Source organism: Antrostomus carolinensis, unplaced genomic scaffold, assembly GCF_000700745.2.
Source record: "Antrostomus carolinensis isolate BGI_N321 unplaced genomic scaffold, ASM70074v2 scaffold44827, whole genome shotgun sequence".
NCBI classification, from domain to species: Eukaryota; Metazoa; Chordata; class Aves; order Caprimulgiformes; family Caprimulgidae; genus Antrostomus; species Antrostomus carolinensis.
In genome coordinates, this window is record NW_010330311.1 from 15,694 (window position 1) to 30,303 (window position 14,610).

At 50.8% G+C, this 14,610-nt stretch overlaps 1 protein-coding gene across 1 annotated transcript in view; it reads left to right on the forward strand.

The window, feature by feature from the left end:
- The window catches only part of ZFHX3 (zinc finger homeobox 3), a gene marked incomplete at both ends in the record, with an annotated part of 25,946 nt that extends 14,045 nt beyond the window's left edge, over positions 1–11,901 (forward strand). Inside the window, 2 exons of the mRNA XM_010172881.1 lie at positions 5,644–5,746; positions 6,463–11,901. Coding sequence (XP_010171183.1) covers positions 5,644–5,746; positions 6,463–11,901 — 5,542 coding nt within the window. The remainder of the gene's footprint in view (positions 1–5,643; positions 5,747–6,462) is intronic.
- Positions 11,902–14,610: the final 2,709 nt, after the last annotated feature.

Consider the following 14,610-nt stretch of genomic DNA (forward strand, 5'->3'; position numbering starts at 1 on the left):
GGGGCGGCGGGGGGGGGGGGGCTGGGGGGGCGCCCCCCGCCAGCGGAGCGGAGAGGAGCTCGTGGTGCGTCCCCATGCTCGCGGGGGCTGGGGGGGTCCCGTGGGGCTGGGGCTCCCACCCCGTGTCCCCCCCACAGCTTCCCTTCCACGGGGCTGGTGAACAAACAGGGCCAGGCTCATTTTCTGCGGCGTTTCAGCCGCTCTAAGCGGGTCTAATCGCCGTCTTTCTACAGAACAGCCTCTTTGCTAATCTCAGGCCTGCACTGCTTCAGCAGAGAGCCCCTTAATGAGGGTGAAGTGCAGTTCGCCTGCACAGTCGATTGACAAGACTGATGGGCTCAAGGCGGGAGAAGGAACGACTTCCCGAGAGCCTCCGGGAGCGGGGAGCTCTCCCTCCTCCTGCGGCCGGCGTTATTCTTCTGCACATTCCTCTCCCGGCGTTTCTGTTGTCAGTTTTCTCTTCCTCGGCTTAGGGCATCTTCCCAGTGTTTCAATGGTCTTTCCATCTTTTTCTTTTCTCCCTTGCTCCAAGAGTAATTCTTGCCCGGCCCTGCCGTCCTCACTTCTCCCCTTGCTAGCTTTCCATTTTTTCCCTCTTTCCATTGTCTTTTCTTATTGCTCTCTCCCTTCTGCTGTCATTCAATTTTTCTCTCTCCCTCCTTCTGGCCCCCTTTCACTCCCCCCTTTCCCTCTCACTCTGTGTCTCATTCTCCATCTCGGATGAAGGTAATGAAAATAATCGGGCTTCATTAATTCTGAGCCCTGTGAGATGATAGCCATTTGGAGCCATGTTTGCCAATTAGATGGTCTAAATTAGAAGTGACCTTGGTATACTGCCATCGCTTTGCCTCTCTGAGTCTAATGAAGCTTTTCACTCCAGCACCCTCTCTCTCTCTTTGTAATGGAAATTACCTCCTTTGTCTGGTTCGGGAACCTTGCATTGCATGTGTATTTCCCTGGTTGCATGGACATAGGGATAGTAATGTATCTCCTCAGACCCCTTCTAGAGATTTTCTTTTCAAAGCCGCATGATTTCAGCATTTTGGGGCATTTATGGAGGAACCGCATAGGCTCTCCACACGTTAGGTCAGTCAGTCCGGAGGAAAGTCAGAGCAGGCAGATCCAGTGCCTAAGGGGAGCTGGCTATTCACGCTATCCAAGATTAATTTTTCGGACATGCCAAGAATGTGCTTGTGTCACGCTGCCGGGGCCAGCGCAGGAGGGGTGTTGCAGCTCTGAGCCTCCAGCCCATGCTGACAAGTGGCCCTGCAGTTCATCATCTCAAAAATACGGTAGATCTGGTAGCGGCAGGAGCCACGCTTGTCACTGCTGTAGGTTGTCACTGGTGAAGACTGGACCCACAGGTTGTTCTCCAGACTGGTGACAGGTCTGTAGGTGTCAGGACGTGTGTGATCTGCTGAGGATGCTTGTGGGACAGGGAGGCAGGAGATATGGCATGTCAGCTCTTGGGTTATTTGTTAACAGTTATGTACTGGATCACATTGTCTATAGAAATGGCCATCAAATTGAGGTCCCCACGCGTGTCAGTGGACCTCATCAGCATAAAAAAAAATTATCTGCTTAAGGGATTTGAATTTTATCCAAAAGGGAGGGTCCTTGGAAGCAGAGAGGTTTGTCCCAACAACTTTCCATTGTCTAAGGCACGTAACTGGCCTCTCTGCAGTCTGCTGTAGAGTGAAGTTCTCTGGCCAGTGTTCCCATCTCCAGTACAGACCACAAGAGAGATGTTTCAAAGTGGGTGCAGGAGGGGCTGCCACGGTCTCTGGCCCAAACTTCCCCCTCCTTTGCTTTTTACCCAAACAAATTCCCTGCTGCACTGAGTGGGATGGGGATGGGGATGGGCACAGGCACAGGGCGGTCAAAGTGAAGGGTGTGCCCTGTGCCTGCCTCAGCATTAGGGTTTTACAGATGTTCATGGAGACCCCTGACTCCAGTCACTGAAGTACCAATAAACAGAACCTGATCCACCTCTTGGCATCCGAACACCAGGCTGTCAGAGCAGGTAGGAGGGAGCTTCCGATCCCTCCCATCTCCCAGTTCCACTGGGACAGAAAGGTCAACAGTGACACAGGTCATGGGGACCATTTGTCCCACATATGATCACGCTGCTCTGGAGAGCGGCCTGGGGCAGACTGGGGCTGCAGGAGCAGCCCGGCCAGGCGCTCTCGGGGCTGTGCGCAGAGGTGGATCTGGTGTGGCAGGGAGGGCTGTCCCCAAGCTGGTGGCTTTGCTGGTGGCTTGGGGGCCAGAAGATCATGGCTGCAGCTGCGAAGGGGATGCAGTTCAATGTTAGACAGAGGAAAACATACAGAAATACGTACAGAAGAAGGAAAGGGAGAAGACAAATCACATTTGTTGGACTCAAATCTGTAGGGCTGTTTTTTAATAACAGTTCATTGTGAAGCAGTTGATGTTGAAGAGACACCGAAACGGGGAGATGGAGGTACTGAGCCGAGCTGCGGCCGGTGCCTGGATTACAGGCCAGGCGTTGCCCGCTCAGGGCAGAGGGAGGTAGAGAGCATTTACTGACCACACGTGGTAACACAGGCTGTGCTCAAGATAAACGCCTTCCTCTCTCGTACCAGAACGGTTAATCATTTACATACATCTGAAGTACAAAAGGCTGCGCTGTACAGTGCCGCTCCTGCCGCTCCTTCTGTATCTGTCGGGTGGCCATGTCCTACTAAACCTTCCTGCCCCCTGGTACTCCTACTATTTGTTTATATTAAAAGCAGCCACCACGCGCAAGGCGTTTTCTGCACATACAAGGAAATGGCACATCCTCGGACGGGCTGGCAGTGCAAAAGGAGAGTTAGTTCAACATGGGCAATCTGGAGTCCAGTGTAAATGCAAAATGGCAGAATGGTTTGAGATCTGCAGCCTGTTTCCACTGTTTTTATCTTTACTGCCTGCTGGGGGGATGGTCCATGGGGATGGAGACAGACTAGTCCTGCCCTGGAACATGGCATGGGAAATGGGCGGTGCTTCCAGGAGAATCCTGAATGGTGCTGAACAGGTAGAGGACTAGAGCAGGTCCGGCTGCTGAAGCCAGACCAGTGCCTTAGCTTCAAGGTTTTGTGTCCCAGGACCAGCCCTCGTGGCTGGCTGGGCTGCCTGCAGTTCCCCTACATCCAGAGCAAGAATTTCTGGTTTCCTGCACTTTTCTCCAAGCTTTTTTCCGGTTGCCTTTTGGGATTTTGTGCCTGTATAGCAATTTAATGTACCACAGCCTTTTTTTTTTTTTTTTTTACCCCCCTCCCCGACCTTTTTTCTTTCTTTTTATTGTGGAGGGAGGGGTAAAGGCAGGGTGAGAACTGTGGCTGTGGAGATGCAGGTAGATAAAGGTAATTACTTAAACACATATAGGGCAGGACTTACTGGTTTGGAGACCCAGATTAAGATGCAGAGGAGCATGTGAGGTTGATGATTATATTTCGGGGAGAGTTAATTGACGGAAGGTGAAGGCAGACAAAGAACCGCTGCTTACTGCCTTCTTGAATCCCAATCAGGAATTATGATTAAAGACGCGGCGAGACAACAGAGGCCTGATGAATTGGTGTCTTTTTTTTTTCTTTTTTGCCGTCATTCACACTTGATTGACTTCAACCTTTCAAGTGCAAAAGTCTCTCTTTTCCATTATTATTCATAGCCATCTGAGTTTTTCTAATTAAAGTGTATGAAAACAATTACTGATCCGTCGTACTGAGTGTGGTAGTGGGGATGGCTGCCTTACTGTAATGCGTATAAAAAGCCCACAGTTTTCTATAATGATGTGCAGCTGAGGTGTTAGATAATTTTATTCTTTTTCTACTCTGTTGGGGTTTTTTTTAATTTCTCGTGATTTATTTTTCATAATTCCTAAAGATCCTAGGAAAGCACTCTCCCTGCTGATAAAGCTGAGAGGGACAGCTCCTTCTTGCCTTCCTTCCTCAGCATCCCTGCTTGTCCCCCTCCTCCGAGCCCAGCTACTGGGAATTAACCAGTGACTTTTCACGTCTCTGACCCACCACCCACAGCTGTCAGATGCTCCTGCTTAGAGTAAAAGGTGGAATGAATTTGGTGTGCTCAGCTCCCCTCCTGGTGATCTGTCAGTGTCAGCTGCCTTTCCTGCAGACATCTGTGGGACCCGGCACCCACCTCCGTGCTCCAGCCGTCCCAGTGACGGGAGGGAGCTGAGCATCCCTCCCCGGTGTGGTTCAGATGTCTGCAGCCACTCCTGTGCAAACATCTGCTTCTGAGATTTTTTTTTTTTTTTTCATGGAGTGTTATTACTTCCATTCACTTAGTGAAGCCAAGGTCTAGTCTGTGTTTGCTTGGATTTGACATGCGTGTAGATAAGGAAGATTTCATGTCCTGCACATAGGTTTACCTTCAGCTTCACCATGGATTTGCTAATATCTGATGCGGTTCAAGCAGAGCCTTGCAGTCCTTGACTTTGCAGAAGGCAGGGGACACTGTGTGCAGATAACAGTCTCTGCTGAAACCCAAGGTTCAAATCCCTCTTAGGATCTGACAGAAGGATGGAGAGACTTGTTTCGCTGGGAAACATGCCCGTCTAGGAGTGTTTATTTACGCCTGGCTTTCCCGGCAGTCAGAGGTTGAGAGCACAAGCACCGCGAGCTTTGCAAGCTGGTGTTGGTGTCTGTTCCTTTGAGTACCATGGCCCTGGTGAAAGGGAGATGCTCCCTGAGTGTCAACCCTTCTCTGGGGAGAAGGGCTCTGGGGCAGCTTTTCAGGTGGTGCGAGGTACTGGCTCTGGGTGTGCAGAAGGGTATTTGTTGTCCTGCGTCTGATGCCAGCCACGTACAGACTGCTCCCAGGGTAGCTCATGGGTTCTGTATGTGACCGGATGCACCCAAAGAAACACAGTTTTACAGAAAAAGATGAGTGTACGCATGTGACCCTTTTAAAGAGCATCTCTAGTTGAAGCACACAAACTCTCCAGCTCAACAGTGTTGGTGTTCAAGCACCACACTGGTCACCATGGTGCAGGTTCTAGACAAACCTTGAAGAGAGGCAAAGGGTACAACGTCAGTCAGAGCAAGGAAAGGGTTACCAAAAGCTTTTCATTTCGCAGACAATTTGCTGCCTTTGTAGTCTTTCCTTATTCATCCTTTCGTTTGTCACCTCTCTCCTTATTTGTACTTTTCTTTTGCAAGCCCCTCCTTTTCCTGCATCAATACACTTTGAAAACAGTGCTGCAATGCTCCCTAGTTCAAGATTACAGTGTACTTTATGAGGTATGATTTAATTAGGGGCCTTATTATGTTTTCAGCAGCTTAAGGTGGGCCTTTCAACTTATCTACCTAATTGGTTGCACAAGAAGTTTCACAACCCATGACAAAACACTGTCAGTGATCAAAGTCTGAATTCTACATAAAGGAAAAAAATATTAATAATAAGATTATTCTTCAAGTGTGCACTGCTAATTATGTCCAGAATGTAACTGTAGAAACACTTTTGACTGATGTGAGCTTTGTCTAATAAACAAGAGTCTTCAGTGAGCTATGAAAAGTGACGCTTCTGACTTTACAATACTGGTGTCTAATTTTGCCACTGAAGATGTTTAAAATATTTTCCTGTGTTTTTCTTCTCCCCCCATCCTTCCCTCCCTGTTTCAAGGTGACAACACCTGAGGTGATGATGCCCAGCAGCATGTTTCTCCCTGCAGCCACTCCAGAGAAGGACGGGAACTCTGCCACAGAGGAGCTGGGGAAACAGCCTGGTGAGTGCAGGTCAATGAGGTCCACGGGTCCCACCGCTCCCCCAGCTCCCATCACCTGGCCAGGGACTGTGTCTGGGGATATACCTGCCTGGATGAGCTCCCTCCTGAGAACCACAGTTGGACAGTGCCCAGCAGAGCCATCTCCCTACATCTGTGCCACAAACAGGCTGGTGTCTCCATGGCAGGGCAGAGCAGGGCAGCTTGGAGCTGAGGACCACAGCTCGCCACTGTCACGATTCATGTGGGAATGTGTTGAGTCTTTGCAAAGGAGAGGACCAGATGTGAGCAGTGAAAAGCAGAGGTGGTAGAGGGCAGAGGGGATTGGTAGAGAAACGCCGAAGGTTGCAGCTGCTGGAAGCAGGCTGTGCTAGCACCTCTGCTGCACTGCTCTGCTCTGCTGCCAGCGTCGATCGAGTACACGCGCTGGGCACACAGTGTGGGGAGTTTGGGGCTGCTGCAGTCCTTATCCGGCCCAAATCTCCTCAGCCTTTTTCATTGTCATGTTACAAAGGCATGGCTGTAAATCAATGGCTATTTAGTCCTGGCTTTGTGGTGTGATGTGAGAGCATCCCAAGAACATCATTCCACATGGGCAGAAGCGTCTGATCTCAAACCTGACAGAAAAAAACATGGACTTGTTAGGGGCAAAAGAGGGTGTTGATCCGCCCTTGTGTGCTGGTGTAATTTCCAGGTTTGCTCTGGTTTTGTTTCCACAGAGACCTCTGAGGACTCAGGAAAGAGTCTTTTGCCATCAGAAAGTGCAGAGCACAGCGGAGATCCCAAGCCCGTTCCGACTGACCAGAGCTCTGCCAGGGAGGACTCCGGCTTCCTCTGTTGGAAGAAGGGCTGCAACCAGGTGTTCAAGAGCTCGGCAGCCCTGCAGACACACTTCAATGAAGTTCACGCAAAGCGGCCTCAACTGCCGGTGTCCGATCGCCACGTCTACAAGTACCGCTGTAACCAGTGCAGCCTGGCCTTCAAAACCATTGAGAAGCTGCAGCTCCATTCCCAGTACCACGTCATTCGGGCAGCCACGATGTGCTGCCTCTGCCAGCGCAGCTTCCGAACCTTCCAGGCACTGAAGAAGCACCTGGAAACCAGCCATCTGGAGCTGAGCGAGGCCGACATTCAGCAGCTGTATGGTGGTCTCCTGGTCAACGGGGACCTCCTCACTATGGGTGATCCTTCGCTTGCAGAAGACCACACTATAATAGTCGAGGAAGATAAGGAGGAGGAGAGTGACTTGGAAGATAAGCAGAGCCCGACAGGTAGTGATTCGGGGTCGGTGCAAGAGGACTCTGGCTCAGAACCGAAAAGGGCCTTACCCTTCCGCAAGGGCCCTAACTTCACTATGGAGAAATTCCTAGATCCGTCTCGTCCTTACAAGTGCACAGTCTGTAAGGAGTCTTTCACCCAAAAGAACATTCTCCTGGTCCATTACAATTCAGTTTCTCATCTGCATAAACTGAAAAGAGCCCTCCAAGAGTCTGCTACTGGGCAGCCCGAACCTACCAGCAGCCCAGACAACAAACCCTTTAAATGTAACACCTGCAACGTGGCCTATAGTCAGAGCTCAACCCTGGAGATCCACATGAGATCTGTCCTGCACCAAACCAAGGCTCGCGCAGCCAAACTGGAGGCAGCTGGGGGCAGCGGCAGCAGTAACGGAGCTGGCAACAGCAGCAGCAGCAGCAATCTCTCTTTGGGTTCATCCACACCAAGTCCAGTGAGCACTAACACTAACGCTTTTACAGCCACCAACACAAGCAGTTCGGGCACAACTCCCATTCCCAGCCTGCTCAACCAGGTATCCAGTGACAATGTGGGAATTCCTCCTTTGGGTAACCCTGTAAGCACTAACATCTCCTCCCCTTCAGAGCCCAAAGAGGTGAACCGAAAGAAGCTGGCAGACATGATTGCGTCCAGGCAGCAGCAGCAGCAGCAGCAGCAGCAGCAACAAGCTCAAACCTTGGCACAGGCGCAGGCCCAAGTCCAGGCCCATCTGCAGCAAGAACTGCAGCAGCAAGCTGCTCTCCTGCAGTCTCAGCTGTTCAACCCAGCACTTTTGCCGCACTTCCCGATGACCACTGAGACCCTTCTGCAGCTTCAACAACAGCAGCATCTTTTGTTTCCTTTCTACATCCCCAGTGCTGAGTTCCAGCTCAATCCAGAAGTCAGTTTGCCTGTCACCAGTGGTGCGCTGACGTTGACTGGTACAGGTCCAAGTTTGCTGGAGGACCTGAAGGCTCAAGTTCAGCTCCCTCAACAGAGCCATCCACAGCTCTTACAGCAGCAGCAAGGTCAGCTGTCCTTGTCACAACCTCACTCCGTCCTTATACAGCAGACCCAGCACCCTGAGAAGAAGAATAAATCCATAGTGAAGGAGAAAGAAAAAGAAACCCCACGGGAAAGGGAAAGTGCAGAGAGGGGAGACAGTAATGTAGCATCTAAGGAGTCCCTGCCTGATAAGCCCAAAGAGAAGAAGGACTTTGTACCAGGCAGTAGTTCGGAGCCCTCCTTACTGCCTCCACGCATTGCCTCCGATGCGAGAGGGAATGCCACAAAAGCCTTGCTGGAAAACTTTGGCTTTGAGCTTGTCATTCAGTATAACGAGAACAAGCAGAAGGTGCAGAAGAAAAATGGGAAGACAGAGCAAGGTGAGAACTTGGAAAAGCTCGAGTGCGATACATGCGGCAAGTTCTTTTCAAACATCCTCATCCTGAAGAGCCACCAAGAGCATGTTCACCAACATTACTTTCCCTTTAAGCAGTTAGAGAGATTTGCCAAACAATACAGAGAACACTATGACAAACTGTACCCGCTACGGCCTCAGACCCCAGAGCCACCGCCGCCACCACCACCACCCCCACCTCCGCTCCCTCCGGCCCCTCCTCAGCCAGCTTCTACTCCCACCATTCCTACTTCTGCCCCACCGATTACTTCTCCTACGATTGCACCAGCCCAGCCGTCTGTGCCACTCACCCAGCTCTCCATGCCAATGGAGCTCCCCATCTTTTCGCCACTTATGATGCAAACCATGCCACTACAAACGTTACCTGCTCAGCTGCCGCCCCAGCTTGGTCCCGTAGACCCTCTGCCTGCCGACTTGGCGCAGTTGTACCAGCATCAGCTCAACCCCAGCCTTCTCCAGCAGCAGCAGAACAAGAGGCCACGGACGCGGATCACTGATGACCAACTCAGAGTCCTTCGGCAGTATTTTGATATTAACAATTCCCCAAGTGAGGAACAGATCAAAGAGATGGCGGACAAATCTGGATTGCCCCAGAAAGTGATCAAGCACTGGTTCAGAAACACTCTTTTCAAAGAACGCCAGCGCAACAAGGATTCCCCATACAACTTCAGTAATCCTCCCATTACCAGTCTGGAAGAGCTGAAGATAGACTCACGGCCTCCTTCTCCAGAACCTCAAAAGCAGGAATACTGGGGAAGCAAGCGGTCCTCCCGGACACGCTTTACTGACTACCAACTCAGAGTCCTGCAGGACTTCTTTGATGCCAATGCTTATCCAAAGGATGATGAATTTGAGCAGCTTTCTAACTTGCTGAACCTCCCAACGCGCGTTATAGTGGTGTGGTTCCAGAATGCCCGTCAAAAAGCAAGGAAAAACTATGAGAATCAGGGAGAAGGCAAAGACGGGGAAAGACGGGAGCTTACAAATGACAGATACATTAGAACAAGCAACTTGAACTACCAATGCAAAAAGTGCAGTCTAGTCTTTCAGCGCATTTTTGATCTCATTAAACACCAGAAAAAGCTTTGTTACAAAGATGAGGATGAGGATGGACAGGATGACAGCCAGAATGAAGACTCTATGGATGCAATGGAGCTCTTGACTCCAACCAGTTCCTCCTGCAGCACACCAATGCCCTCACAAGCTTACAGCACACCTACGTCTTCAGCCAATGCAACCTCCTCAGCGTTTCTGCAGCTCACAGCAGAGGCAGACGACTCCTCCACCTATAGTTCTAAAGTAGAAGCTACAGATGAGAAACCAAAGCAGTGTGAACCTCCAAGTACACAGCAAAACCAAACTCAAGAGAAGCAAGTGCAACCAAAGCAAGAGTCTCAGCAGCAACAGGACCAAGGAGAACAAAAGACAAGTTCAGCACACCAAAAGATTTCACAGTTATCCTCCCCCTCTTCATTGCAACAGCCACCTCCCCCTCCTCAGCCCCCTCAGTGCTCCTTGTCACAGTCAAGCCCAAGTCCATCTCAGCTCTCACATCTCTCCCTCAAACCCATTCACACATCCACCCCTCAACAGCTGGCAAACCTACCTCCTCAGCTAATCCCGTACCAGTGCGACCAGTGTAAGCTGGCATTTCCTTCCTTTGAGCATTGGCAGGAGCATCAGCAGCTTCATTTTCTGAGTGCACAGAACCAGTTTATCCACCCCCCATTCCTGGACAGGACGCTGGATGTGCCATTCATGCTTTTTGATCCCAGTAACCCACTACTTGCAAGCCAGCTGCTATCTGGAACATTACCACAGATTCCAGCAAGCTCAGCCACTTCACCGTCAACTCCAACATCCACGATGAACACACTGAAGAGAAAGCTGGAGGAGAAGGCCAGTGCAAGCCCTGGAGAAAATGACAGTGGGACTGGAGGAGAAGAACCACAAAGGGATAAACGTCTAAGGACAACCATTACCCCAGAGCAGCTGGAAATTCTTTATCAGAAATACTTGCTCGACTCCAACCCAACACGGAAAATGTTGGATCACATCGCACATGAAGTGGGCTTGAAGAAACGTGTGGTGCAAGTTTGGTTTCAGAACACCCGTGCACGGGAAAGGAAGGGGCAGTTCAGAGCTGTAGGGCCTGCCCAAGCCCATAGACGGTGTCCCTTCTGCCGAGCTCTTTTTAAAGCAAAGACAGCTCTTGAAGCTCATATCCGATCTCGTCACTGGCACGAGGCCAAGAGAGCTGGATACAACTTAACGTTGTCTGCTATGCTCTTAGATTGTGATGGGGGACTCCAAATGAAGGGAGACATCTTTGACGGAACAAGCTTTTCCCACATGCCACCAACTAGCAGTGATGGACAGAGTGTTCCTCTCTCCCCAGTGAACAAGAGCATGGAACTGTCACCTCGAACTCTGCTGAGTCCATCCTCCATTAAGGTGGAAGGGATAGAAGACTTCGAGAGTCCCTCCATGTCCTCGGTCAATCTGAGCTTTGACCAAACAAAGCTGGACAATGATGACTGCTCTTCTGTCAACACTGCAATCACGGACACTACAACAGGAGATGAAGGGAACGCAGACAACGATAGTGCAACAGGGATTGCAACCGAAACCAAATCAGCATCGGGACCCAGCGAAGGTCTGACGAAAGCTGCCATGATAGCAATGTCTGAGTATGAAGATCGGTTGTCTTCTGGCCTGGTCAGCCCAGCTCCCAGCTTTTACAGCAAAGAGTACGATAATGAAGGTACTGTGGACTATAGCGAAACATCCAGCCTTGCAGACCCCTGCTCACCCAGCCCTGGTGCGAGTGGTTCAGCCAGCAAGTCTGGAGAGAGCGGGGACCGGCCCGGACAGAAACGCTTCCGCACTCAGATGACTAATCTCCAGCTAAAAGTTCTTAAGTCATGCTTTAATGACTACAGGACACCTACCATGCTGGAGTGTGAGGTCCTGGGCAATGACATTGGACTGCCAAAGAGAGTTGTTCAGGTCTGGTTCCAGAATGCTAGGGCAAAGGAGAAGAAGTCCAAACTCAGCATGGCCAAGCATTTTGGTATAAACCAAACAAGTTATGAGGGACCCAAAACAGAGTGCACTTTGTGTGGCATCAAGTACAGCGCTCGGCTGTCTGTACGTGACCATATCTTCTCTCAACAGCATATCTCCAAAGTTAAAGAAACCATTGGAAGCCAGTTGGATAAGGAAAAGGAGTATTTTGACCCAGCTACTGTACGTCAGTTGATGGCTCAGCAGGAGCTGGACCGGATCAAAAAAGCCAATGAGGTTCTTGGTCTGGCAGCTCAACAGCAGGGCATGTTTGATAACTCCCCTCTGCAAGCTCTTAACCTTCCTGCTGCATACCCAGCACTACAGGGCATCCCTCCAGTCTTGCTCCCAGGCCTCAACAGCCCGTCCTTACCAGGCTTCACTCCATCCAACACAGGTGGGTATGGATATTGGCACACTGCTCAGAGACGCAGCGTAACTTGGCACATCTTTAGCACAAGCGGATGTTCCCTTGAGAATGACTGATAATGGGATACCTGGCCCTTTAGTCGAGCATGTTTACTCAATGGTGAATAAGCAATAGGTATTTTATCTGTAATTCCTGAACTTTGGTTTTCTAGCAAAGCCTGAAGTAGAGCAAGATGTAGACACGCTGCGTATCTCTGTTTCATTAGCACACACCAAAAATTTTGAAGCACTTTCAAGGAAATGGAAAGTAGAGGATTTATCAAACGGAACATGCAAAGGACTCGTGCTGAATGCGTTGTTCATTATACCTTTCCTTTTGTTATTAAATTCAGTTATGTAATGCTGCCCCTTCCTGCTCCTTGATTCTAGTCCTAGCTACGTGCCTGACGGGCATCTTTGCATGCCAGGACTTTCTCATGCCATACTTCAGTTCTTGGGGAAGTCTCCTTTCAGAGGCCAGAACTAGGCCAAGAGGAACTCTTTGGCAAACTATACTGCCAGCCTATCACAGATGCTCTATGCTGTTTACTTAGTACCCCAAATTTATAACAAGATTTAAAATTACTTTTTTGCACTTCAATCTATATTGTTGCCTTTATTTTTCTCCAAAGACCATTATGTGTCCTGGGGAGATGGGGCTACATACTATGAATGTTAAAAGCAATCAGTGACTGCCTAGATAGGACTAAGCTATTTAGAAAGTCAAACAGACTATTTGTGGCCTTTAGATAAAGCTCCAAAGGTCAGGCCATCTCCGCTCAAAGCCTGTCGAAGCTGATAAGGCTGTGCATCCAGGAACGTTACGAATTAGCCATTGCTCCTGCGCTTGAACCTCCCAGGGACTGTTCAGCCAGGGAACAGCAGTTTCAATGGCATCTATCCATAATATGCCCTTATCTGAAATCTCTAAGGCTGCTGCGTGAAGCTCGCTTCACGCACTTCGTACCTTCACAAATCACTATGGTCTCGCTGCCGCATCGGGGCAGGTGCAGGTTTCAGAAGGGCTTTGCATCAGCCATCACTGAATTCCCCCGGCTCTTGGCTGCCCTCCTCCCAGCCCTCCCGCGGGCTCCTTGGCCAGCCCAGACTCTGCAGAGAATTTACATCTTGTGCTCCCTCCATCATCCTCAGCCCCCCCCGCTCCTGCCGTCTGCTCTGGCCAAGGGCCTGGGTCCCGGGCTGCGTGCTAGCGGCCAGGGTGAGATGGTTGAGGATGCCTACACTTGTTCCTCAGGATCGATTACGATGATTTAAGACCTCACCAGGATGAATGGGGCACCTGCAGCTCAGACAGAGCTGTTGGCCCCAGCCCCTTGCTGAGCGCAAGTCCCTCTTAGGCTGGGTGAAGGATCCCCGGAGCAGCTGGAGTCCCCTGCCCAGCCATCACCACCTGCCCTGTGCCCAGCGACTTCCCTGCTGGCATCCTTCCTCTTGGAAAAGCCTTTAAGCTGCCACTGTTCCCCAAATCATCCCCAAAAGGGGCAGTTTCTCCTCTCCTCTCCCACCCCACTGGATGTATCACAGAAGAGGTACAACCTAAAATAAAAGTTATCGTGCCCCTGTGGCGGATTCCTCACTCTGCGGCTGCTCGTACTCAGGCCGCCTTTGAGCAGTTCCCGTCACAGCTGTAGGGACTCGGCTTCGTTAACGGAAGGTTAGATTTTGTTGAGCGGTTTTGCAGCAGGGGTGGATCCTGCAGCAGGTTCCTGGCTTCAGAGCCACAGAGTAAACGGAGCTACGCCAGCAGAACGTGAGAGATTTGTTTTGGTTTTATTTTCCTCAAATGGCACTGAGGGACTTCTCAAGCAAAATGTTCCTTTTTAGGAGCGTGTTCACCAACTTCAGTGGATGTGAGTAATGGATGTGACTCCAGGAGCCACACTCCTCTTGTCCCCAACTACTGCTCTCAGCTGTGAGAGCAGAAATCAGCACCGGGGAACTGTGTTGTTACTGGCTATGCTCCTGCTGCTGGGAAGATGGGCAGACTTCACATTCCACCATTAATCCATCTCCTTTGTGAGGAAGCATCACGATGCTTTTAATTCCACCCAAAACATGACGTTCGTGCCCTGAGGGGATGTCTGAATGCCACGTAAACTCTGAAATTACTCAGAAGCTGTGCACCCAAAGTCTTACATTGGAAGGAAGGAAGGGGTTGCATCAGAGGTTTGTGGATTTGTGAACATCAGCCTAATTAGGACAAAAGAACTTAGATTTAGCCTGTTCAGTCCTCTTCAGTTGCCATGACCAGGGCTTTCTAACCAGTGGAGATGTCAATCAGGGTGACAGTATCTAGCATCGCGGCCATTTGGTGAAGCACTTGCCTTTGCTGGAGTCCTTTGGCCAAAGGGCCCGTTAGTGCAGAGGACGGAAAGGTGCCCATCCCTGACAGCAGCTGTTAATCGTTTGGGAATTTCAGAGGCGTCAGTAGAACAGCAGCTGTGCTGAGCAGTCCGGGCGGCTGCTGGGTGTCCCCAGCAGAGACACCGCGTTCGGTGCTGCCGGGCAGCACAGTTGAGCCAGCCACGGGTGACGGGAGCTGAGGAGGCACATCCCCACGGCACGGGGCCCTGGGGAGCGGGGAGAGGAGCGGTCATACTCCAGGAAGCGGGAGCGGGGGACGGGCTCTCTGATCTGCCCTGCTGTGCCACGGGAGCGGGGGCCGGTTGCTGTCCTG